The following is a 27329-nucleotide window of genomic DNA, read 5'->3' as shown; positions in this document are numbered from 1 at the left end:
GAAACTGGGTAGGAGTAAAATCAAAACAAAACTAGAGCCAACAGTAAAAATGTATTTGGGGTAACACTGGATGAATGAAACATATGAATGAAACAAATGAAAAAACAACAACAAACAAAAATAAAAGTTATGGTTTCCTAAATTTTGTATTGTAATAAGAAAACAGAAAACAAATTACACCGTACATTGTGGGACGCTGAATTTGCTGAGCTGTTCAGACAACCCAGTACATCTGTCAGTGAGCACAGCAAACACTGCCTTGAGACTTGCCTGGCACCAGTTTGGAGATCTCTTCATTCACGACAAAGTGTATCACCTAGATAACCTCACAGATGAAGAATAGTAGATACCATTTGATAACTGCCAGGAGACATATCAACTCACTTTACAGAGAGACTTGCACTAGAACCTGACAAATGTTGTACAAAGTAAACTGAAAGACCTTTTTTTAAATATTTCTCTTCATTCTTTTCCTCACATTTATCTTTAAAAAGCTGTAAAAAGCTTCCTTCTTAAACTGATCTCAAAGAGAACACCAATATATACCTTTCCTACATCAGTATTCAAAATCAAGCTCTACAGAAGCACCAGGGGAATGCCTGTTAAGCATCAGCTTACACAATTATTTTTTTCTAGATCAGTTACATTCTAGCATTCAGCTAGAATTAAAATATCTAATACATGTCAACTAAAAATTATCATTAGAGTACCTTACAGTACCTGAGTTTATGTCATCAGCTATAACAAGCATCCTTGGCTATATGGGACAGAACCACAAATACTGCAATAGTACCGCAGAGAGTTCAGTAATGCTATATTCTTTTTAAAACAGAAACTGTTTAAAAATCAAAGCAATGGCGTACTGTAATACAGAAAAGAAAAAAAAAAAAAAATCTTAAGCTCATTTGTCTTTGTGGCAAGTCCTGTTCAAACTATTCTTTCTCCAGTCCAGCAGAAATCTCTGCACTGAAGAGATACATAGGACACTAGATGCACTGACTCTTCATTTGGGGGAAATATATCAGGTATGAAGATAACACACATAACCTGAAAACAGATCAGAACACAAAATTCATCTGAATGTTTGCATTATAATTTATAATTATGACTGAATATTTCTTCTAAGTATGTGTGCTTTTAAATAATTACAACAAAGCCTGGTACTGCAATTGAACTTTGGTCAATACATAATACATACATATATACATATATATGATGGTAAAACCTACACAGGCAAATTTAATGATTTACAATAGTCCAGAATTCTGTCCAGAGACCTACAATGTCTCTGTATTTCATTTAACATCTATGTACTCTTCACTAAACTCAATGAATTAGTGCTTTACTGAATCCTCTACTCACCTGAGTTGACAACACTTTAAGCAATCTGTTTCTCTAATGTTTATTACAAATGTAGTCACCTATCACAGAAGTTTAGCATCTGCATCAATAGTAGTTTTTGTTTTCATCTTTATCTCACTTTCATCTCTTCGAATCAAAATCTTTTCTTTAATGTGGGATGTAATAATGCTCTCCAAAGACATTTCACCTTCATTAAAGTCAACAGGGTCAGTATTTAACCCCTCTCTTTCCAATTTCCTAAGTTCTTCATCCTTATTATAAATATAGAGAATGCCTGAAATTCCAATTTTGGACTACCTTCCTGACTTGGTGGAATATTCAACACCCACAAAATAATCAGTGAGTGTAAGATAGATAGATTTTATAAAATATTTTCTTTTCTAGAAAAACCTTTGATAGCACTGCAATTAAAACTAGCTTTCAGCCATGACCTGCCATATATAATTTTAGTAGCATCTTTCTAGGTATGTGTATGTATGCTGTCTTTTATCATAGTTCCAGTCAGTACTTTTGAGCTGTCAACTTCAGATTGCAGAACTTGGAATATACTTATATATAATTCAGTATCTACCTCCAATTTATCAACTTCAATTTCCAGTGTACCCAAGTGAACAAGTATCTGTCTTTATTCCAAGTGCTAGCAATGCTTCTTGCAATACGGCGTCAAAAAGAAGTTGTTATAACTCTAGCCACACACTGAGAATATCCTTCACTGTCTAGACAAGCTTGCCACCATTTTGCTAATACGCCGTCATTGATGCCTGCAGGAAAGCTTTTGATATCTCTTTTTCTTCTTTCTCAAGACTGAGTATTTTACCCTGACTGCAACTGTCTCCATACAAAGAATTCAAGAAGAAATGCCATACAGATAGAATTTGATAGGTTTTAAGGATATGATTAAAAGCTTTGTTAGAAGGAAATCCTCAGAATGAGGTATTCCCTTGCCACTATAGGAGACACAGCAAAAACAAAACCTCCTCATATTAGCTTGAATTTTGTTTAATTTTTCAGATATGTTTTAACAAACTTAATTATTACTCAGTTACAGGTAGCAATTGTTAGTAATTTTCATTAGTCTGATTGCAGTCTTTTCTGACTCAGAAATTACTTGTCAGGTTGCAGGAGGATGGACGAGTTAGTCTATTAGGTAGTTTCTTTTTCTCTGTAATGAACCATTAAAATCAAACGGAATAGAATGGGGTCTCTTTATGTCATCCTTATGCATTCTTTTAAAACACATTTTGGTGCTTTTGCATGTACCAAACAAAAGATTAGTTTCTGTAACAGGTGAAAGTATCTGAAGAGTTCAGGAGATCTGATGTCTCACTTTTTTTCGGGGGCCTTGGGAAGCTTTTGTTTTATTTTTAACTTGTACTCTTCAATATTTTACTGATTTCATAGACAGATGTTCCAAGCAGCATGAGGAAGTGGGCAAACATAGAGCTTTTCTGAAACTCCTCAGAAAGTTTGCATGCCATGATTAATAGTTCATATGTTTTGCCAATTTCATCTACAATAAACTAGGGAAAAAAAAAAAAAAAAAAAAAAAAAAAAGGAAGGGGGGAAAAGAAGAGGGAAAAGTGTAAACGAAGAAAGAGAAGGGAAAATTAAAGAACTAGTCACTGACATATTCTAGTAAAATTGTAAATACCTTTATATCTACCTTTGTGGTTTTAGAATCTGTGTGTTTTTTGTTTGTTTTGTTTTTGTAAGAAATGGGCTATTTTGAAAACACCATTCACTTCATCCTTTGGAGAACTGTCAGAGTTTTGGTGTTTTGGTACTGTTACTTTACCTTTGCTTGAAGCCACATATATGCAGCTATCCCCTTGATAGGCTATTATCCTTATTTCATAGAGAATAGAAATGGCTGAAACCAGTCTCCTTTCTGTATCTTTTTGTACTTTCTTTATAGATGGAAACTCTATAATAGGGTCTGTATCAGAGGGTATTCTCTTTCCATTGTAAATTCATAGAATTTCAATAGAAACTCATTCATAAATTCTGCAGTTTATTATTATTTTGATCCACACTTTGCAGATCTACCTTACATAGAAATTTAAGACCATATCTTTGAAAAAGACAATTATGACTGAAAGAAGTCTTCTCTAAGTCATCTTACCATAAAACATACATTTTGATTCACTCACAAAAGCAAACCTGATTATTTTTATCCTGGAAAAAATTCAGAACGCAGAAAGATAATAAATCACTGTAGGGAAAACTGGCATCCTTGATCCAATTATTATGCCACTGATATACAATCCTTTCAGATAACATGTGGGCAGAACAGATTCTGTTACATGTATCTTTCAGCAGAACTCCTGAAGACATAAGACACCAATCTTGTAGATTTGGAAACAGGTTAGAAAACAGTGCCATTTTCATACTCATCCTAATGGGCACTTAACCAAAACACTCTCCTGGGCTTGAGAACTCACCAACATATTGTACCTAAAAACATCCTTAAATAATATTTTGCATTGCTGTTTTATTTTTTATTGTGATGTTTTTCTTCTTTCTTTAAGAATATTTTTGATCCTATTTTCTTTGTTAAGATTACACAGCACCTGAAAATCCATGACAGCATTAGCTTTTCTGTGGTAGCTGCTGAAAAAGTACAAAGGAAAAATGTAGACCCCAGAAAAGTTAACATCTAATCAAGACCAAAACCAAACCAAACCAACCAACCAACCAAAACCAACAAACACATGCCAACAGTAAAGCTGATACATTTTGCCATGCAAAACTGGAAAACTCATTTGTATCTCACAATAGAAGTGACAGGTCTGTCTTATTAGTTTCCCTGAATCAATTCTCTTCTCTCCTCTTTAATCTTAATACCAAGCCTAATACAAAAGGAGCTTCTTTTCATTTCACTTCCTACGACCCCAACTGATAAAACCAAATCAAACCAAAACAATGGGGACTCAGCCAAATAATCCTCTACCTACTTACTGTTTCTACTGCCTGCACACAGGAGCTCAGTCCCCAGTTAGCAGCTGTTTCTTCCTCTCCTTTCAAGGGAAGATGAAAAGGAAGCCTCCTGCAGGTTCCTAAAGAGAGAGGAATGGTGCTCCAATCACACTGTAATAGGAAAATATGGAAACTTTTCCTTTTCAATCAGCCCCCAGTAGTAAAAATGTGCCAATCCCTCAGAAAAGATGACATCTTACAGTTCCAAGTTTATTTCCTCTCTGTGAGTACTTAAATTACCCTCAGGTTGGTTTTGGTGAAGAGAAGGATGTCTGCTACCACTGAATACTGGAACTGCTGTATATGTTTTAATAAAAGCTAGTAAATCTTACACCGCATCCAGGACCCGGGGCTCTTTCAAACAGAACAGCAAATTCTGTTAAGTTCACAACAGCATTTAGAATTGCTGCTGTAGGATAGAGCTGTGGGGAGAAAATGAAGAAATGTTTCCTGGTCCTCAACTACTAGGATGAAGCGAGTAGGGAGACTCACTTTTTCTGATGACCACCTAGGCTTAAATTCTCTAGCCGAATCAGATTAAAAAAGTGAACTCAGTATTGTATGTATATAAAACAGATATTTAAAATTAACGAATACCAGTAACAGTTGTCGGAGAGAAGTCCTTGAGAAAGCACAGCAGGGGACACCCCGAGGCCTCTGGGCACCCCGCTGTGCTGGTTTCCTGGGGGCGCTGCAGCCCCTTCGGGGCTCTGGCAGCCACCTCGGGCAGCCCCGGGTGAAGCGGAGCGAGGGGTCAGGGGCTGCTCTCCAGCTGCACCTCAGGCGTGCCCCAGCCTGTCTGAGAACCACTAACGCATGAAACCTAAGATTATGCCGACTATGGGTCGTGAACTTGAGTGCTGTAAGGGAAACTAATTAAAACTGTAACCCATGTTACCAGCGCTTTGTTACAGGACGGCGCTGCCACAGGCTCCTCTGCGCAGGAGCCGCCCCGCGAGGGGGCGCCTGAGGCAGGCGGGCAGCGGGCGGGCGGCAGCCATGATGTCGCATCCTTGCCGCCGCCTCCCGGGCGCGAAGTTTGGCGGAGGGGCGGGCCGGGGCGGGCCGGGGGCGGGCCGGGGCAGGGCAGCGGAGCCGCTCCGGCACCACGGGCAGCGCCGTCCTCGCCCGCCCGCGGAATGAGCGGCCCCCGGGCGGCTGCCGCTGCCGCCGCCGCTTCCACTCGGGCTGCGGCGGGAGGCGCGGTGCCCGCGGGGGGAGCGGCGTGAGGGAGCGGCGTGAGGCGAGGCGAGGCGGCCCCGGCGCCAGGATGCGGGCGCCCGGCAGCGTCCCCAGGCTCCTGCTGCTGTCCCTGCTGGCCGCCCTGCACCCTGCCCAGGTAGGAGCCGGCCGGGGGCCGCGGCCGACGGGGCTCGGCGGGCCGGGGCGGGGGGGATCGCGGCAGCAGGAGCGGCCCCGGGCTCCCCCGGGGCAGGTGCCGAAGCCCCGGCGGTGCGCCTGGCCGGGGCGGGTCTGGAGGAGGGGGCTGAGGAGCAGAACCGCTGCTGCGCCGCTTAAATCGCCGCGATGGGCAGGACCCGGCGGGCCTGCGGCGCTGCGGGAGCTCGCACCTTGCCAGCCGCCTCCTAACAAAGTGAGGAGAGGGAGAGGATCGCGGGGCACTGCGGCCATCCCCCCAGCAGCCCGCTCCGCCGTGCCGCGGTCGGTAAAGCCGTGCGGGTGAATGTCCCCCCCGCGGCACCGCTCGGCTGCCAGGCAGCCCCGTGAGACGGGATTTGGCTCTTCTGACAGTTTGGTTTTCCCTTTTAGATAATTGAATTAGTCGTATAAAATACGCACGGGATTTCCAACAGCATGAAAAGGGTGTTCCTGCTACGAAAATATAAAGACGGAACTTAATAAGCAATTCGGTGAAAAACAGATTTAGAGCTGCAGGAATCATAAGATACGGTGACAACATAAAAGGAGATGATATATGATTAATAACATTAGCTAATAGTGAATTATACCCATATGTTATTAAATAGCAGCTATTTGACAGCATCGGCTATCGCTGTGCTCTGCAAAGAGACTCGTATCAGGCGGGGAACAGGAGCTCCTCATCTGTGTGAGCCCGAGCACATGGCCACACTGCAAGCACAGGTTTCCAGTCATTGCTCTGTCTTCTGGTACACTTAGATCTGTTGCAGGCAAAGAGGCTGCCTGAAGACAGGATAAACACAATTTGTATCACTGTCTATCCACAGAAGAGTAAAACCACTAATGAAGCAGATGAGCTTCAGCTGGCAGGATTTTGCTTAGTTTAGGTGTCAGAGACATAACAACATAAACCCCATAACAACACTGGGAAGAAATGTTCCATTGTAGGTGTCTGTTACCATCTAGCCCTGAAAAGCAGGATGCACCACTGGAATGGAACTGCATAAATTATCTCTGAAACTTTGCTTCTAGTCCTTTTTGCTGTGGCACACTGTGCAGAGGGCAGAAAAATGGCCTTTTAGTCATTGCTGTGTGTGACATTTTCAGGGATATTAAAATGTTCATTGCAGGCCCTTTTAACTCCATGAAGAGGTCATGAGCCAGAAGCTCTAAAGTCCTTAAGAATATGTAAAAACAAGAGCCCCTTAATCCAAGTCTGCTTTTTATCAGAGATAAATTGGGTTTTCAGAAATTAAAACAGGAGAACAAATGGTTATTCAGATCCTTGATTAAGATACTGCTCCACATTAAGCATATGAAAAGGTGCCACATATAGATGACAGATGATAAATGAGTTTTGTTGACGTATTTCTGTGAAAAATGATGTATGCAAAATGAATACAAGGTCTGTGGGTTTGGTTTTGTTTGTTTGTTTTCAGCAAATAAATACAAGTTATGATTGAAATCACTTTAAAAATGGAAGTAATCCTCAGGTATTTAGCTTACTTTATGCTAAATGGCATAACAATGTTCTGCCCTGCAGGTTTGGAAGCAAATATATTACGTGAAATTAGTCATAGGAAACAATGAGGTGATTATTTCCTTCTTTTACAAATAATTGTGCAACATGCTCATGACTACACACAACTTTTTAGATGCCCTTGACACACACAAATGAAAATAAATCATGACAGATGTTTCAAAGCATGCCACAGTACATTCCTATTAATGTTCTGCATAATATCTAAGTAATAAAGTAATAATTTCTGTAACTGATCTATTACTTTTAAAAATTTCCAGGAAAAAAAAAAAAAGCAAAAAAAAAAAAGCTTTGATTTAGAACTAGCTATCACTGACTTTAAAGACTGTTGTCCACAGGCACTCTTACTATGACAGGGCTTTTATGCTAAACTTACTGTGTTATCTACTCATTGTAAAGTATTTAAGTATTGCCATCTTATGGTAATATATGCTAAAAATATGTATAGTTTATTCTTAAATTTCTGGCACATTAAAATTTTATTTCAATTACAGTAATTTATTGCCCGTGTTGTATTTTTATTTCTTTTTTTCTGCTAAGCTTGATGTAGAATATTGACCTGCTCTGGAAATTAGCCTTTAACAAATGGAAGACAGCTCACTACTGATTAATTTTAAATACTCTTAATGCTAATTGTAGAATATCAATTTTAAGACACTTATTAAAATGTCACATCTGTTAATTTGATTCTAATTTTGCTCTGTATTTATACTGAAAAATACAAGGAAATTATTCATTATAATGTGTTTCAGTAAAGTTTTATTTCCAGCAGGATGATTAGATATTCAGCAGGAAGCCAACTATATAAAAAGACTTGGAATATAAAATCTTTCCTTTCTCCTACACTCAAAAGCAGTATCTTGAAAGAATGAACTATTAAGTACTAGGAAATTTCTAAGAGTTACTGCTAGATGGCATCTCTGTGCTGCTTTTCTGCAAGTCTGGAGTTTTCTCAAATGACCTTCATAGTACACAAAGTGGACTTCTTTTGTAAGTGTTATTTTGGTGGCCATCACTTGATCGCTATACCCAAATAACCACAGCAGTATAACCAAGTGAGCATTTTAGAGTAATGTAATGATGCACCAGACAGGGAACAAGCTCAGCAGGTTGCCAAGTCTAGATGCTGTTTTTTAAGTTTGATTTTTGAAGATTTAAACAGATCTGAAAATAGGTATTTTTCAATGCAGTCGATAAAATTTATGCCTTTAACTTTTATAATGGTTGTATATCCTACACCTGGTGGGTTTCTAGTCTTTGAACTTTGCCAAAAGAAGTGTTTCAAAGGAAGACTGGTGGGTCCAGTCCCAAACAGGAGCTATGTGTAATATCATTAAGGACAGTTGCAAAAAGCATCTGTTGTCTATGTTCATTGCTTGCGATAATAGGATCTTTGGGAGCATTAACATTAAAAAAAAAAAAAAAAAAAAAAAGCAAATTTTAAAAGTTAACTGTTTTTGAGTGCACCCATACCTTCTGCAGTTTGATCTTTGGAACAGCCATGTTTCTAGATTTCAAAAATCCACAATTTTCACACATCAGCAGACTACACAACTAGCTGCTAAAATCCTTCTTTTTCCCAGAGACCAACAGAACTTGTTTGTATGAAGAGTGCATTACTTTAACGCTGCTTCAGAGTATAAGCTAATTCATCTCTGCTGTGAGAGTGTATAACAAGGATATTATGTACAAACAAGTGTTACCGTAATACACAATTTTTGTTGGAAATACTGAGTCGTAGTACTATAATACAGCGCAAAATTGTGTGGAAATCTCATTATCTTTTTGGAAATTAATTAACACTGTTTTCCACAGTATTGTTCACTAGTCAATATGAAAATCGTATAGAATTATTTAACCTACAGGATTTAAGAATGCTCTAAATAAAGCATTTCTGAATATATATGGTCAACTCTTGCCTTAACATTTCTGAGCAACATGATTCAAAACCAATGAAGAGCAGTCCAGAGCTGTCCGTATCCTATGTCTTCTCCCAGATATGTTACTCGCAGTCCAGTAACTTCAGTCAATGGGTAACGGTTTGCAGAAATGCAGTTTAATAGCTGTTGAAACAACACCCAGCTATAACTCTAAAAATGTGTTTCTAGTTTCCTACAGATTGAGCAATTATAAATTTCCAGTTCGAATCCTTGCAATTCTTAAGAGACCTATTAAGAAATGAACAGGAAATCCTCAGAGAAGCTCCAGTTTACTTTGGGCACTGAAATACCCTTTTTCAATACTTTAGTATGACACAAATGCTTCAGGGCATCACTTCAGCATTCTTACTGGATCTTCACTGAAAACCAGGTAAAATTTAAAAATCCTTGTGTAAATCTTTGCAGCAATAGTATTTTGAAGACCACCTTTCACCAGAACATCAATCTGTTGTACTGCTTCACTTCACAGGGCAGTAGATTTCTTGTCTAAGATGAAATTGAGAGAAGTGAGGACTTTGTGTGCCTGGGTTTAAATACAGAACTCTTTCCACAAAGGAGAATGCCAGCATGCAGGAACAGATAGACAGCTTTACAGATAGAAAAACATTCAAGAGTTAGATGTTTTTATATACTTCAAGAATGCCCAAAGAAGATCAAAGAGCTTATGTTGTACTTGTTTAGCATAATGAGGTCATGTGTACTACTTTCCACATGGTCAGCTAATAAATGTGCACTTGGTGCACCTGCAGAACAGAACAATTTGCTGTTCACCTGATCTGACCGTCATTTTTCAAAAAAATCTTTTTCAAAATATGACAGCTCCGAATCTGCCTCCTTCAGCTTTTTTTTACTGACTTTTTATTTTTCTAAGAGGTAACGATCTTAATGTGTTCACAAGGGGATCTCTTAAGAACCCTTGAAGTGCACAACATCAATCTTCATATACTTAGTCTTGGCATTAATGATGTTTTTGGTGAGTTTGCTAAGAAGAAAAAATGGATGATAAATATCTTAGCCATTCCTTTATTCAGTCAACTGGGAATTTTTCCTAATACTAGAAAGAAATACGTTTTCTAGAGGACATAACTCCTCTTACTTCAGTACTAAATTATCTTTACCAGCCATTCATAAAGTCAATTCTTCTGTTCATCATATTTGCTCTAGGGTAAACTGCCTATTAACTGCAAAGAATGGCACATCTTATCCAAGAAGTAAGAATATTAGTAAAACAAAAGTGCAAAGGTGTACAACTTTGCGTAGAACTCTTATTCAGAAATTGATAAAAAGTTGCAACTTTAACAATTCTGATTACGACATTATCTATTTATCTGAAGGACACTGATCCACCACTGATGGCCACTTGATACCTTTCACAGGCTGAGATAAAGGGGATAAAATTAATTCAAGATGAAGGAATCCAGCATGACAAGTTAAGGGAGCATTTGCCTCTGGGGATTTAAAATTCACATTACAATGTCTGGGTGATGGTGAAGCCTAGGACAATTCTTAGATTGTTTCTTAAAGTTGAGCACAGTGTTGAGAGATGTATCTCAGAATAAAGGAGAGTGAACTCGGATGTTACGTGTTATGTCGGAGCATAGAGAAATCAGAGACACTTCACTCCGAGCATGGACTGCAGCTTCAGTTATTTTCATTAGTGGTTCCAATCTTAAAGGTAATTGCACTCCTATCAGCAGCATAATTTATCAGAACACTTGAAACTATTTCAAAAATGTTACTATTTTTAGTGTCTTTGTTTTATTCCTGTCATTAAAGGTGTTTAAGGTCTAACCTCGGTTTATCTGAAATTAGAGAATTCATGTCTCTGCCTGAAAGGACACCAGAATGCTAAATTATAAGGCCCTTTGTTACTGTGCCCTGCTTTTATTACTCACTTCTCAGTGTTTTTAAACTTGTTTTGTGGCAAACTGGACTACTGGCCAGCAGATAACTTGTTTAATATGCAAATAAAACATGCGTGTAACCGTATTTACAGTAACACAGATTATCTTATCCCTGTTGGGAGCAGTACTAAAAGATTTTTTATTAACAGGGAAATACCATGCGTTGTATGTACCGGACAAAGGAAATCGTTACCATTTGTCTAGCTAGCTCTGTGTAGACTAAAACTAAATGACCCGTAGCCTTCATTTTTACTGACTACCTTCTAGAAATAGTTTCCTAATATTTTTTCTCACAATATGAGTGATTCATATTAATGAACTCAACACACCACACAACTTCCATACTTAGAGGAGGTGACAGTGAACACAAAATGTTGGTGGTATAAGCAGTTAACATTAAGGACAGAACTCTGCTAATGATGGCTACAAGGGTATACCCAGCAATTTGATTCCTTGAAGTTTCATTGTGGTATCACATGTACTATATGCTTTTCCATACTGTCCTATACCCTCTTCAATTTCATGACAGAAGCTGACTTATCACAAAAGCAAAAGAAACAGCCAGGCATGTTTGTCATAACTCACTAAACAATCATAACTTGGAACTTCAGTTATAGCCAAAAGGAGGCTGCATAGGAAATACCAGGCCTGCAGATATGGAATTTTGTAAACTCTTACCTAGCTGCTTCTGTATGCACTTTATGTACTTTTTTTTTTCCCACAGAAAAGAAAAATATAATACGAAATTATTCACAAAACATCCAGTATCTATTAAAACTTCTTCCTCAAGAAAAAAATTAAATAATTTTAATATTCTGACCCCCTTCTGAGCCTTTCTCACTTAAATTAAACCACTACAAGCAGCCCCAAATAACACAAATGTAATTTTTTCATCCTTCAGTTCCTTCAAGAACAAAGTCATCTGCCTGCTGAGCTGCCATCTAACCAAACAAATCCTTGCAACTGTGGAATGCAGATTTAATCGTTTTATTCCTTCTATTTATTACTTCACTGAAAAACATATGTTCATCAGCAGAACAATAGCTTAAGCAAATGCTGGAAGCAAGTAACCCACTTCACTCCTGTGGTTTGGGGAAATACTGTTAACATCCTCCTGCAGCTGTTAAGTAACTCATAAGGGAAGGGGAACAGGTAGAACAAGTGGAAAAGATTCTGCTCAGAGGACTGCATCTTCGTGAGCTCTACAATTAAGTGCCTATCACTACACTGTAAATAATGTTAAACTATTGGTGCATGTTATTAAAAAATGCAGTTTAAAGATATTTTAATGAACCCATTGTTTTTTTGTTTGTTTGTTTGTTTAGAACTCCTGCTTTAGGAAAATACTATAAAATGTGTTTCAATGTATTGCTTTCAAGGTGATAACTAAGCATTTAAATCATTTTCCACATCCAAAATTGTAAATGCTATTTGAGTTTGGCCATTAGTCTTAAATTTGGTTTTATAGATATACAAACTTCAATGTATTTAGAATATATTACTACACCATTATTTACTCAAATTAAACTGTTCTGTGCAAGTCCCAGTCTCGGTACTGCAATTATTTTTTTCTTATTCATTTGTCCATATAGCCTTTTACACAGTATTCTAACAAATCCACCTTCTAATAAGATTCTGAGCATTTTCAATATACGGTATTGAGACTTTTCCAAGAAAATACGAAGTAAACAGTGTAGCTGTAACACCAAGATACTTTACCAAGAAACAAACAATACACGGAGTACAGACTGCGATTCCAACAACTAGCTTTAGCTTTCTCAGATTAGATGTAATTTTGTAGTGAAACTTACCTGCTTTTCAATGTGAGCTATCAGTAATTTGCTTTCATTTTTGGCTGGTCTGGGTCCAAGTGAACCAGATCTATTCCCCCTGAACTGAATAGGCATTTCATTGTTCTTATTTTGTAGAGGTAAAGACAGCCCTTTAGTTGTAGCTTAGTGGCAGATCATTATTTTCAAATTATCTATTGTTAACATCATTGAATCCAAGTTCTTAAGAGCTGAAGTTCCCCAGCAACACCACACTGCAAATTGCCCCAGGCCCAGCATCACCTCCTGACCCATCCCTGTTCCACCTCTACTTCACCAAACTCATCAGACCTTTCATTGTCCATTTTAAGGCACTAAATCTACACAGCACTACCCTTTTTAGAAGGGAGATATGGTCTTCTTTTTCACTATTCTCCACTATTCTCAGCTTTTTAATAATTCTAAAGATACACAGGATCGTACTTATGACATTCATTCTGTTTGCATGGTCATAAAGTTTCCAGAGGCCATGGCATGTGAGCTTGGCAGAAAAATTACAAAGAAATTGTCTTAAAGGCAAGATCTCTCTTACATATAATTTACTAAGCCATGTAATGCTGGAGGGTGTTTTTTTCCTATTTTTTTTGTTTTGTTCCTTGCTTTTCTTGTTTTCTTGCATATTAGCAAGAGCTGGCTAATTCTTCAATGTTGCCATTGCAAGAGCACATATATAGTACTTGTACTAAACATGACCACAGATCCTGCTGTCCTCTAGTTTTAGACAGTAAAGGTCCTTTCGGCTCTGTGCCCTGAAGGTAAGTATCTTAACTTTTGAGTGTGATATGAATTATCATATAGATGATGGTATGAAAAATTCAGGTGACTGGTTTGCCTTTATAATGAGATTTCAGATCAATGTTATTTGCTGTCATCGCAGGTATTTATGCCTGAGATGCATATCAGGCAGAGTAACGAACAAGATCCTTCCCAAGCATAAAGTAGGGAATTTTTCATATCTAATAGGTAATTCAGATCAGGAGAAATCAACTACCAATTAAGTCTGGTATCCTATTACAAAAGTCACATAAGCTCAGACATGACAAAAAGCTTCAACTAAATTAATAAAGAAAAAAATGTTATTAAGTAATAATCACATTAGTCTATCATTAAGATTACTGCAGAAATGAATGGGGAAAAAAAAAAAAAAAAGTCAACAAAATCAGAACTGCTAAGCTCTGACATTCCTGGAGAACTGTGACCTCATGCATTATTTACAACACTCCCTGCACAAATAGTCCTCAAACTGACAACAAATGGAGAGCTTGTTGGAAACACCTTATTTGGAGAAAAGATTTCTGCAAAATAGAGTTGAGTCTGACACCTCAGCTTAGCCAAGGAATTATTTTAAAATATAAGTTTCATTGTTCAAAGAATGCTCAAAATTGTGGTTGTTGGCTTCTAGGTAAAATTACATGTCTTATGGAATCAGCATCATTCAGCATACTTTTCTTTTGAATTACCCTTCCTAATACACACATTGATTTACTTTTTAAATCAGTGTCTATTATTCAGATACACAAAAAACCTTGTTCAAAGTGTCAGTTACAACGTTATATTCACTTTATTCAGTTTGGGCATCGTTGCTATTCTGGTAACTGATTTATATTGAACAGCAGTTACTAAACGTGCTTTCAGACCAATATCTTTGCTTTTGTGGGTGTCACCAGGAAATAGTTTGTGGAATTCTGCACTGGGCAAACAGAAACCCCTGCAGAAGTCTCTGATACAACCACACTGTACAAGAAGTGACTAGGCAATAGTGAGAGCCTTGAACTTTTGGGGGAAATGAAAGAAGGATCTTGATGTAATACTGGCAGTAGCTGTAGTATTCGGATTTGCTAAGCTTTAGATTTGACAAGTCAGAAAGCTACACTAAAAAAGTTCACCTCTGTTGTGTATACAGAAGAAAAAAATTAACAGATGCTACTGGTATTCAGATTATATTCACAGGTGACTGTCAAAAATAAAATAAATTGCTCTTGCTTATAGCTCTCTTCCATTTAGAAATGAGATTTATTTAGGAGCATGCAGTTGAAGCTATATCTCTATATGTTTATTTCTAAACAATTTTGAATGATTCATTCAACTTTGAAAACTCCCGTTTTTTACTAACATTCCTATAAAATCTTGAGCTAAAAAAAAAAAAAAAAAGATCTTAGATTTCATACTGAACATTCTGACTCATTCAATAGAAGATAATTCTGACACACATCAGTAAATTAGTATTAAGACTTGGAATCCATCTCCTGGCTAGTATCTGAGGGATAAACCTTGTTCCTTTTTAACACCCACAGGTATGATGTTTAACATGCCTTTTAGCAGCTACACTTTAAATTCAATCTGGTGCTCCATCAAAAAAATATTTCCTTTTTATTTGTGAGGGTGATCAAATACTGGAACAGGCTGTCCAGGAAGGCTGTGGAGTCACCATGCTTGAAGATGTCCATCCTGACTGGACAGAGCCCTGAGCAACCTGCTCTAGCTGACCATGCTCTAGACAACATCCAGAGGTGCCTTCCTAGACAACATTCAGAGGTGCAAGGCTTTGATTCCTGTGAGAGGCTGGATGCCGCAGAAATGAAGATGTAAGGTTAAGCAGGTTAAGTTACTGAGTTCATCTCCATACAGTGGAAATGAACAACTAGTTAATGTTTTCTCAAATGCTTCCACAAATCAGTTTCCAAATGAATGTAACAACAGTGGTAGATAATAAAAAATAAAAATAAATTAAAATTAATAATAATAATAATAATAAATAAAAAATAAGATAAAATCCTGATATGACCTAACTGCCCAATTCTTCTGTTAAATAGAAACGAAGTCTTTTTTTTTTTTTTTTCTCTTTGGGGATTTTCCTGAAGCACATGCAATTAAGTATTGTCTAATGCTTACTTTCTCCTTCTCATTAGTATTCTTGGACATAAAACATTTGTACTGTGTGATTTGACTGTTTTAATTGACCCTGACTCTTAAGCACTGATGTTATCTTTTCACTTGCTAATTATTTTCCCTCTCTCCAGAAATTAGTCTCTTAGGCAATATTTTTCTTGTTAAAATATCATTGTTTTCTTATCCATTGTCGTGTATTTCAGGTAATGTTCTGAAGACTTGCCATATCATCTCATCTTTGGTTTCCCAAACATTCATAGTTTTTAGGAATGTAAACTACTACTACAAGTGATATCCTTCTTTTCTATTTTCTTCTTCTTCCTCTGTGCAAAATATGCTATTATTAGTTAATTTCATACCAAAGCCCTTAGTTTTCTCCTTTCTTCACCTTCCAGAATGCTGTTATACTCCTTGTTTGCAATCTTGGAATGTTGTCTGACCAGCCCTGTTCCTTACAAGCCCTTTTAGCTGCTAAGCATTTGCTTCTGCTATATTCAGTTGCCTTCAAAGGATGGCCTCATTTTCCAGGAATCTTTTTTGATCTTTTTCAGTTTTAGGAGACTCGTAAGCATTTTGTTAAGTTTTGACAAATTCCTCCAGTTGTCTCCAAGTCACTTAATGTGCTTAATTTATTTAATAAATTTATTTTAATAAAAATTAAAACCAAATCTTCTGAGCTACATGTAAGTGCAGCTAAGAAAGACATCCCAAGATGTCAAGAATTCATGTTGATTCTGGTTCATGCACCATACATGTCTAATTTTACTTTAAAAGGACAAAACAGACTGATCCTTGTTCCTTGGACTGGAAGGACATTCAGCTATCCTTGCAAGGGCATGTATCCAAACTCTGAAACTGTTACTCCAATTAATATCAGTTAAACTAAAATGTCTCATGACAGGCGGGGTATTGCTGTCCCCAATATATATATTTGTTGCTGTGAGGAGGCCATGCTTTAACACAAACCTGCTTAAAATAGCAGTGACCGTAGGAGGAGGAACTTATGATCAGCATACCTACCACCACCCATTTAAACACGAGCTTAACAAATGTCTTAAGTAATCTCCTTGATTATTTTAAATAGTGCTTAGGGTTCCACCAAAGGATTGACTTGTTCATTGATCAGTCAGAGACAACCTGGCCTGTGAGCAATGAGACATCTTCGCAGCTCCCCTCAGATTGGTCATCCACTGAAACCAAGGTCCAAGGGCAGCCTGATGAAATGCCCGTAACTGGTCCAATGTGGCATTGTAGCCATAGCTCTTACCCAAGGCTCACAGCTTGCAAGCACTCTCAAAAACCCAAGCTTAGGAAGCCAGTTTAGCAGAAAAATGCATTCAAACACTTTCTTGCTACTTCAGTTGTCACATGGCACATAGAAATTTTTTCTTCTGAAGCATGTTGTTGGAACAATGCCTGCATTATAAATGCCAAATATATGAGATATCTGACTACCCTATAGGGCAGACTACAAGATCAATCTTAAATAGCAGGCTGTGATGCAGTGATAGCTGGTGATGGGAAGAAGGATGGCAGGTGTAAGTTAGCACACTGTTCTGAACAGTGGGCACGCTGTGAAAAAAGCACTAAGTACACCAAACAGTGGAAAGAATAGTCCTGCCAAATGACATAGTGTGAGATTAAAGTAAATAATTCTGCTGGAAACACTGAAATTTGAAGTATCTGAAAAAACGTATCTTCAGGACTGTTTTGTCTTTCATAAAGGTACTCACCTATTAATAAAAGAGCGTATTAAAAATAGGTCTATACAGTACAAAAGTAAATTGGAACTGGGATTTATTTAATTTAAAAATACATTACTGTTTGGCCAGCAAATAGCCACAGCAGCAAAGCTAGGTTCACTTCTCACTTCCAAATCAATCAATCCTGAGTTAGAATATGTTACTGTGTCTATTACTAGTCAGCCAGCCCATGCCCATCAAAGATGATCTCCTACTGGACGAGCACATCAGTGCAAGATGCCTATAAAAGAAAATGAGGATGAACAAGATGAAGTGATTCAATGTTTTCCTCTCCTAATGCAGTGTCCACCGTAGATAGGAAGAAAACCAGAAATAAAATCTTCCACAAATACTCATTCCAGTTTTAAACAAGCATAGCTTAAAAATATTTGTGCTCCTTTTTTAGCAAGCAAAATTAATGACAGAGGAGAACATTACGTGAATATTGTAAAATATTTTTGACAACGAGTTAATAATTTGTACATGCATATGTACAGTTTTGCCTGCTCATTAAAGAAATATCAATACATTTTATGGCTTATCAACCCAGAGTAATTCAAACTTTGGTATTCAGATTTGTGAATTATTCATAGAAGCTACACATCAGGAACTATTTATGGAAATGTTGCTGAAAATAGTACTCTATGTTTAGACTGACTCTAGTTAAAAAGGAAGCTAATTTTGTTAAATTGTTTAGATCACAGTATCTTTATATTTATTTTGAGTATATAGTGCAGTCTATTTTTAACTCTGCTGGCAGTGTGTTTCTCAGCACTTCTCAGAAGCCTATGATACAACAACACTTCTACTACTGCAGTTTTTATTTCCCAGTTATTCATACTTAGGTATTGAGTATAAATACTCAATATTCCCTACTACTGTTCATAGCAGAACCACACAAAGTTAATGTGGAAACAATTACCTCTCTCTCATTCCACTATCTAATGTGTCAAAATCAGAACCCGTAAGTATCACTTAAGTAACACTTACAAAGCAATATCTGTTTTTACTCACTGCTGGGAAAGGAAATGTATTCTCCTAAAGTTCTTGCTAAAAAGTATTTCCATACCATTATGGCAGACAGCAGAGAAAATAGGCAAGGGGTCTCTGACTCGTTGCGTAGACTCAAGGATAAAAAGGGATAGAAAAGGTACAGTCACTGAAACCTTGCAGGAAAATATCAAGTACTATTCAGTGGCAGGGAAGAGTGAAAGAGTAAGGGGTAACTGCTTTTTCTTCAAAATATATCTGAGAAGTGTGTCAAAAAAACAAACAAAGCAAGGAACAAGCTACAATCTATTTGAAATAGAATCTTACACAGTATGATTTACAGCTGCTCCCAAGTTTTTATCATTCTCTTTAGCCATCACTTTAAAGTAGCTTGCAACAAGGAAAAAAATGTTCTTTCCTGCTACTTTTATACTTTCATGCAACAGTAGACTTGGAAGTCATTTATTCAAACCTTTAAATAACATGCACAATTACATAAATACATTTACAAGGATAAGTGGAAGTAATTAGCTGCTTAGATTTTTTTTTTTTCACTTTTATTTGCTTATTTTTTTCTTCTGTAATTATATAGATCTTTGAAAGAAGTGTCTATACAGATAGATAGGTGGATATTAATGAACAGAAGGAAAAAAGTCTCATTAGGTGTTGTCATAAATGAGAACACTACTTTAAGATGAAATGGCATTTTCTTTGCTGCTACCAAGACATGAAATAGCATTTCTAAGTCTTAGCACATTGCACTGTCTTAAGCAAATATTAAGGGGATGCTCCACAAATATTTACAAATATATATATATATATATAATTCTTACTTATTTTATGTCTTACTCATTTTGTTTATTTTCAAGACCATTTTTCTATTAGATTTTCACTAAAATATGTATACATACAATTTAAAAGTTGTGAGCTTCAGTAGAAAAGCAAGAACGCAATTGCTATGTTTTCTTGTCCATCTAGGAAACAAATACCGTACCATGGGCCTACTATACATGTATAATATATATTTATATATTATTATTATATGTAAGATTATTATATAACTATTATATAATAATTATACATATAATATTATATATGTAAGTGAATATATAATTATGAATGGATATGGTGTATAGATTTGTCTTGAACTCAATCTTTAAACTAAAAGAACTTGAACCAAATCTTTAATCATGTTCCTGGGAGATGCTAACCCATCATCTTCTGTGTCTGTCCAATTTTTTTTTCCTCCTGGGGAAATCCTACAGTAGGCAGAATAAACTACAGATAACTTCCATATGAGAAAGTGTAAAGAAGACTGTTATTTTGGGATCCATGGGGGATGCATATAGCACAACTTCAAAGTCATAAGTTTCCTTATTCTGTAGCTACAAAAGGCGTGCGTTGGAGTTAAGTTAGTCTGAGGTACAGTTGAAAAGCATGAGAACACCTAGGCCAATGCTTCTGCTCAAGGATCAATAGTTGCAAACAGTATCTGCACTGCAGCAGGCAAATAGAGGCAAAGATCAGGGATTGACTTATGACCACAGAACATCAGACAGGCATCTGATTCTAAAAGTTCTGACTACCCAAGGGAGGCAAAGGCCTGAGCTGTTTTACAGCTTTTATTTATTTATGCTGGAAAGTTATAAAGACATTGTATCAGAAAAATACAATCACACTGCACTCCAAAGTAAGTCCTTGGGGGAAAGAATGATTTTATTTTCCTATTTCAGAGCTCTTTTTCTTTTAGTGCCTGAAAAAATAAAACTTTTTGAAAGTTTCTCAAACTTCAGATTGCTTAGTTACTTTTGCTCTGGGATTTCTGAAGATTCAAAAGGGGGGCTGAGAGGGAAGCCTTCTTACACTGAGAACTGTAAAAGCCAACATATGAGTGCTGCAGGAAAGGGAGAATGGAAATTAATTCCTTCATTAACACCAGACGAAGTCACTGTGCCCAAAGGGAAGGAGCCAGGCACAGCAGATCAATGCAGACAGCATATTGCTTGGATCGTTCTGTGACTTTGGATATTTCAAAGAACAGACCAGAATTTTACTAAGGATGCCATAAGCTGTAACCCTTCTGATAAGCCCTTTTGCTTTGGCCATTCAGGTTGTATGCGGTACAAGAGAATAACATAAAATTATCTTCTCTCTGTCCTCTACTTCTAGCTGGAAGGTGCTCCAGCCCAAAAGCACTGTTAGCAGTCAGGCAGGCAGAATTGTACCAGTTGAGGGTTTGACCCTAACCAACCTCTGCCATAATTTTGTGGTGCTACCAAGTCCTAAGGTGATCCTGCCATCCCCAAGCCAGTAATTACTGGTTATGCCTGGAATGACACCTACACATCACTAAAAAGCTCAGGGAATGATACAGAATCAGGCCACCATTTAACCTCCCAGCCCACATTTCCCTCCTTCCCTCCTCCTCAGTAAAGTAATACTACACTGAAATAAAACGATGTTCTGGGAGGCATTTCTGTCACCCATTCTAGCACTAAAGAGCAGTCTGACTGTTTCATGTGCGGCAAAATTCTTGATCATCTTTTCTCTTCTGCTTGAAAGATTTTTAACAAAGAAAACAATGCTACCATTTGTGACAAACAGTTGTCCATTATTACAGGTTGCTCTGAGCTGACCAGACATGTATAAAGATTTTCTTCCCCTAGACAGTAAACAGAATTGTTATGCTTTGGAAGGGTTAAATCACCCAGAGTGTTTTCATTCTGTGTATCTGGTGAGCCAACAAGCAAAAGCAATGTCCAAGAGAACAAAATTCTAAAATCGCATAAACGGGTGTGTAAACAAGGCAGTATTCTGATGACAGCTTTCAGGTTTGCTCCCAAATTAGCTAAAGACACAGCAGGGCTCTATTTTTAAAGACAGATGAACTTACATAATCTACATTCATTTAATACTCAGAGGCACCACTGATGATCACCTTAAGGTAAGCTCAGAGTTGTGTTTCATACACAGAAAAGCCTACAATGCTAGGCTCGATGATACTGGAGATTTTGCTCTTCCTTTTTTTCTGTCAGTTATCATGCAGGCACTGTTTCCCTATCTGCTAACACTAGAACTGAAAATCCATGAAATACAAATATGGTGGTTTTGAATTCATATCTTTTTTTTTCTTCTTTTTTTCCTCAGCTCAATTTTCAAAGACTATTTGGAGAACAGTGCAATAGCAGGATGAGAAAAATGAAATGGGATCTTTTGTCTCTCTACACAGTGACAGGCAACACCATTTCTCCTACCATGCACACTTGCAGTCAAGAAAGTACATCTAGTGACAGACAATATGGAGCAAAATCCTCAATCCTTAAATGAATAAGAGCTTAGAGATTTAGCTCTCCATAACAATTGTTTCACATTAGTAATATATGACTGCCTTTACCACATTTAATGATAAGGTAATGGTGTCACTTAGTATTTGCATAATTTAGAAACAAAGCGCATTTAGGTGATGTTGTCTCACACATGCCCATATATTCTTCATACACTATGAAGTAGCGTATAGACATGCTGAGAGTCACACAGAGCATACATTTTTATCATGTTTAGGGCACTCCTTCTATTCCAAATCTACAGCTTATGGGCTAGATTTCATCACAGGAGTACTCCAGTACAACCAACAAACTTTACATTTAGTTCTATCACTATTGCAGTCACTCCCATGCTTCAGGAATTTAACTGTAGCTCCATCCCCATGACAAGAACAATGTTCATGTCATATTGGAGGCTTTTAGAACTGCTTTTTTTTTTTTTTTTTGGGGGGGGGGGGGTTGGCTGGACTAACCATTTTGAAATATTATGACATCCTTAGGTTAAAGTTGACATTTAAATTAAAATTATTATTACTACCAAAGAGAAATTAAGGAGCAATTTGAAAGTGAAATTCAATGAAATGATAAGAGTTCAGTCTGACTTATTCTGGACTTAAATGCTTAATGTCTTTCCGTGAATTAAAATATCGCTGAACAAAGAACCTGAGATTGGATAACCTACAAGTAACCCCTATGCAGTAGCTCTGTGGAGTCCCTTTGAGCAAATCCCATGGCACTGGGGAGGTTGGCTCATTAACTGGGCTGCTGGGCCAGCTTCTACCTCCCTGGAGTTCCCACAGCATGCCTATCGTGAAATCCTACTGTAAAATTAGTCTGCTCTTTACTGACTGAACCTGAGAAGTTGAAAGTGCAGTAGAATTATTTTCCAAGTGGCACAAATTGATCCCTTATCCTTAATGAAATTTGTGTTCCAAACCCTTCAAGCTTTTCTAGTGTGTAGGGCACAATTCATTTCCGGATGATCTAAGAGCACTCTTCCTGTCATTATAAGATTAAGCTTTTGGAAACTATATAGGTCATCTATATCTAAATTACACTGTCAGGATGCAGTTCTTAATGAGCATTACGTTGTTTTACTATTACATGAGCAGCACAAAGAAATAATTGTTTCCCTCTTTCCTTTCAATGGCATTAATTATAGCTATTAGTGATAAGAAAATTTATTATTCTTGTCACACTGGCTCATCTGCAAGGGCAGGTATTTTGGGGAGAGAAAAGGCAAAGCTATATCTGTTCTTGTATCCCTCCCTGCTCTGTAATTCTGTATAGCTCTCTGTGGGAAGAACAGGACTCATTCTTCCTTATTTCCTTCAGCAGGCACATAGCTGATTTCATAGTATAAGGCTGAGTTTTTAATGCTTGCAGTGTTTAACAAAATAAGGAAGAGAATACTGTTTGATTTCAGATGAGAGTTTTCAGGAATATATATTCCTTTATCAACTGGAGGAAGGAGGGAATCATCCAGAGCTGCTTGGTTTTGAGTGTTTCTTCCTGTTTCTATTCTTACTCCATCTCTGACAACTAAAGGAGTAATGTAGAAAAAATATTTGTAAAGGGAAACAGGAGGAATCCTTCCTTTGTTCACTCTGACACTTCTTTGGCATTTATTTTATCTCAGTTTGGCAAAATCACAATGCAGCTGTTTAGAAGTGTTATTTAGTCCATTATGAACTCTGCATGAAGTATTTTTAGAATTGATTTTGTTGAGCCTTCTCTGTTTTAGTAGTTATTTCTAATTCATATGAGTTACATGAATCTGAGAGCTCCATTAACCTTCATTATGCCATCTCTGCAGCTCATAGCCTGAGCACACATGCAAACACAAAGAAAAGATGAACACAAACCGGAAAATCTCAAAGGGGGATAAAAATGTAACAACTGGTTTGATGAGAAGCTAAAAGGCACGGCTAACTTACATATACTAAGATAACAAAGTCTTTCTATTTGACTTTTTGAGGTACATTCTCTCTTAAACTCTGAGCCCTGCATCATCCTAGAAATACAACTGAACTGAATTATCTTTGAGTGTTTTATGCTGACAGAGGCTGTCATAAGACCTTTTTCCTTAAATTGGAAATGAACAAATTTGCCTCAAACTAACAAAGACTTCAGGCCATGCAGCTCTTTCCTTTTGCTCTGAAGTCTCTGAAATCACCTTATGGAATTTATCATCTACGAGTTACAGAGTTGTCACTTGCAACTTGTAACTATGCACTGGGGTATGTGATGGAATGTGCCACTGGGAATGAGCAGATCTAAAAGCTGGTGCTATGGAAGAGAGAGGAAAAACAGTGATGCAGTCAGTACTGTAAATTGTGTGTGGCCTGAAGTTCACAAACTTTATTCTGAACACACAGCTGGCACACCCTGTGCTCCCTTTAGGCTTTAAGTTACTTCCAGTTCATTACTTTCTTCGTTAGCGTTGCCTGAATTATAAAAGAAGGTATACCATATTTATACTTATACTTTATACTATGACTCTATTTTAAATACGGTAGTGACTCTCCATTTGTTTCCCACAACAGTTTCTTAGAGCACTTATACATGTATTTCAATTGATAAGATGCTACTTGTATTAAAACAACCTCAGCCACTCTCACAGATGCATCCTCCCTCTTACGGCACTGTGGAAGGTCTAGGGCAAGAAGTTGGGGTGTTGCTGCCCTCTGGAAGTGCTCTTCTCACCTGCACAGCACAGAAAACACATGTGCCTGGAAAGATCTACCTCAGTGCTTCTGTTTCACTAAACACAAGCACACATCTTTGAAACCAATGTTATTTGATCATGTGACATTGAAATACCAATGTATTGAGTGATTATAATAATGTCCTATATTTTTAGAAATTCATATCGTGTTTTACAAAATGCTTTGGGAAGTTCCATACACAGTTTCCTCAATTCTAAGTATTCTTTTCAGTTCCTGTGAGCAACCCGTAATTTTTGTTTACGAGCAGAGGCAGAATTTGTATTTCACATTCTTGAGCATATTCTGTTAATTAGAAGATATCAATGACTGTATCACAAGCAGGAAAAAAAAAAAAAAAAAAAAAAAAAAAAAGCCACAATAATAGTCAATGGCTCTGTATGGTGAAATAAGAGGTTTTCTGCCATAATTTAATTCTTGAAATACAGTCAACTTGTAGCAGGAAACTCTCCCCAGTTTTTCGTAGGAGTGAAAGAGGTTTCACTGGGTACTGGTTGTAGGAAATGTTATTCACATTTAAATTTATGCTTCAGTAAAACTAAATCTAACTTGGGTTGTTTGTTTTATGCATGGAATAAAAAACATCAGAAAGCAACACTATACATGTACACAAGTTTTTTTTAGTGACACATGCACACTCCTTTACTATTGATAAGGAACTCAGAAGAAACGGTAACACTGTTCCTTTTCCTTCTAAACTGTATTTTAGCACTAGAACCTGGCATTTGCGCTGCAGTTTGCTAAAGATTACTGCTTTTTCACGAACCATTGACACATATCCAATAAAAGACCAGAGGAGGAGGACTAACATAATAATAAATCACTTGCACTACTGAAGTCTTGGTGTTGCCAGGAGAACCTGCTTGTCATAACATAAATCAGAGCTGACTGAAGCATACAACACCAACAAATGATCATCTTAGAGGTCCAGGAAAACAGTGAGCAAAAGAGTCACATTATTATAGCCTAGAGACCTCTTCATGCAGAGACATCCTTCCTCAGCCGGCTCAGGACAGCCTGAGAGTCCCAAAGCATCCAAACAAACCAGAAGGTGTCTGTTTCTTGAATTATGTCAGCCCTAGTTCTTACTCTTCTGTTTCATTCTGCCTCAATGTGAAAGGGTTCAATTTTCAGCTACAGTAGTTTTCTTTTCGTAGATTGTTAATATATTACCTAGTGGGAATATTATGCCAGACTGAGGAAAAATCTTATTAAAAAGGGTCACTGTAATAACGAATAAAGAATATTACCTCATTTGGCTTTCCATAATTACATTCCACCAATTGCTCTAAGCCCATACACCTACTGCCTCTCTTGTTTCTTTACCCTGACTGCCTCTAGCTGAAAAGAGGGAATTAGCCATTAAATCTCAGGTTATTCTGTTACTGCATACATTTCCTTCCATTTTAATTTGCTATTTTATTGGGATAGCTCTGTTTTCCTTCTTCCCTATTTTTCATGTAATCTTGTAAGTCTTTGCCTACGTAGTATATTTTTCCCCTTTTACAATAAATTGCAGACTGTGTCCCAGACCCAGAAGGCTAAAACTGAAGTACAAATACAGCCTGTGAATTTTCTTAGTTTCTTCAAAATTACTGAAGAATGACTTTGTGCATTAATGTAACTGTCCATACAGAATGCTGGAAGGTTTTTATCCTAATAGTTACATGCACAATGCATGAAACAGCAAACCGTGTTACAGTTGCATTGCAGTTCATATGCCTTTGGCATAACTAATGACTGTAAGTAATATGGGGTTTATCATCTGTCCTTCAACATCTGATAAGCCATATTCTCCTTCAGGGATGCTTTTCTTTTCCAAAACACTGATATTTACCACTGTCAATCCTTTCAGTTTCTATTTCATTTGCAAAGGGTCTGTGTGGTCATTTTAGCCAATTTTCTCCGGATTATCTCAGTGCTGGGTAATATGTTTAATTATCTTCTCTACAATTATCTAATACTTAAAATTTTAAGTCCATGGGTAGACTGCAGGGCCAGTTTTCTCTCTTCTTCTGTTTAGCAAGCTCCTGAAGAATTGTTTTGTCTAATGAAGCAGTACTTGCATTTTGTGCTCTGAAACAATGTTATTTCCAATTCATTACATAAGAAGAAATGAGGCATCTTGTGAAGTAAGCATTAGACTGTGAGGTCAGAAAGTCTGCATTGCTAAGACAGATTGGTCTTTGGGGAAATTGGATATTTCCACCCTACTAAAAAGCCATTATAATTACATTCTTGTGACTGCCAAGCGAGCTGCACTAGAGACTCCATTCATTCCCTCTTAAATGCATACTTAATGCATCTGACTTCTAATACCTCACTTCTAAGTCAAATCAAGAGATCCAGCCATTCCTGTGATGAATCTATTTGATCTCCTGATTCCCAGCATTCACTCCAGTATTGATGTCATTTGGCTCTGGCATGCTTACCAAGTCCAGGAAAACATAAACTTGCAGCAACACAGGAACAAAGTCTTCTGAATTAAACGCTAATTCCTCAAAGGCACAAAGTACAAAAAGAAAGACTAAAAACAATAACTGGCTTTTGTAGCTAGACAGTATTTGTAACCTTTATATTTATATTTGTAACTCTGGCTTTACAACTTTATCCCTAAAGTAGAACAGAACGGAGAGAAATGGTGCTGAAGCTCCTCTCATCTTCTGTTTAAACCAGTCCTTTTTTATCTCCTCCACTCTGCCTCCTTGCTCTGATATTTTCAGGTATA

General features: G+C 37.4%; 1 protein-coding gene and 1 long non-coding RNA gene across 2 annotated transcripts in view; one reads left to right on the top strand and one right to left on the bottom strand.

Annotated features, from left to right (window-relative positions):
* LOC311441004 overlaps positions 1 to 27329 on the bottom strand; it is a 208727-nt gene that overhangs the window by 161815 nt on the left and 19583 nt on the right. Inside the window, exon 3 of the long non-coding RNA XR_014695712.1 lies at positions 4321 to 4418. This is a non-coding gene — a long non-coding RNA (uncharacterized lncRNA). The remainder of the gene's footprint in view (positions 1 to 4320; positions 4419 to 27329) is intronic.
* OLFM3 (olfactomedin 3) overlaps positions 5457 to 27329 on the top strand; it is a 60729-nt gene continuing 38856 nt past the window's right edge. Inside the window, exon 1 of the mRNA XM_084528619.1 lies at positions 5457 to 5677. Within this exon, the coding sequence (XP_084384745.1) occupies positions 5609 to 5677 (69 nt within the window). The 5' untranslated portion in view covers positions 5457 to 5608. The remainder of the gene's footprint in view (positions 5678 to 27329) is intronic.

Source organism: Aythya ferina (genome assembly GCF_964211825.1).
Source record: "Aythya ferina genome assembly, chromosome: 8".
NCBI lineage: Eukaryota > Metazoa > Chordata > Aves > Anseriformes > Anatidae > Aythya > Aythya ferina.
This window is presented reverse-complemented; position numbering and strand designations above follow the sequence as displayed.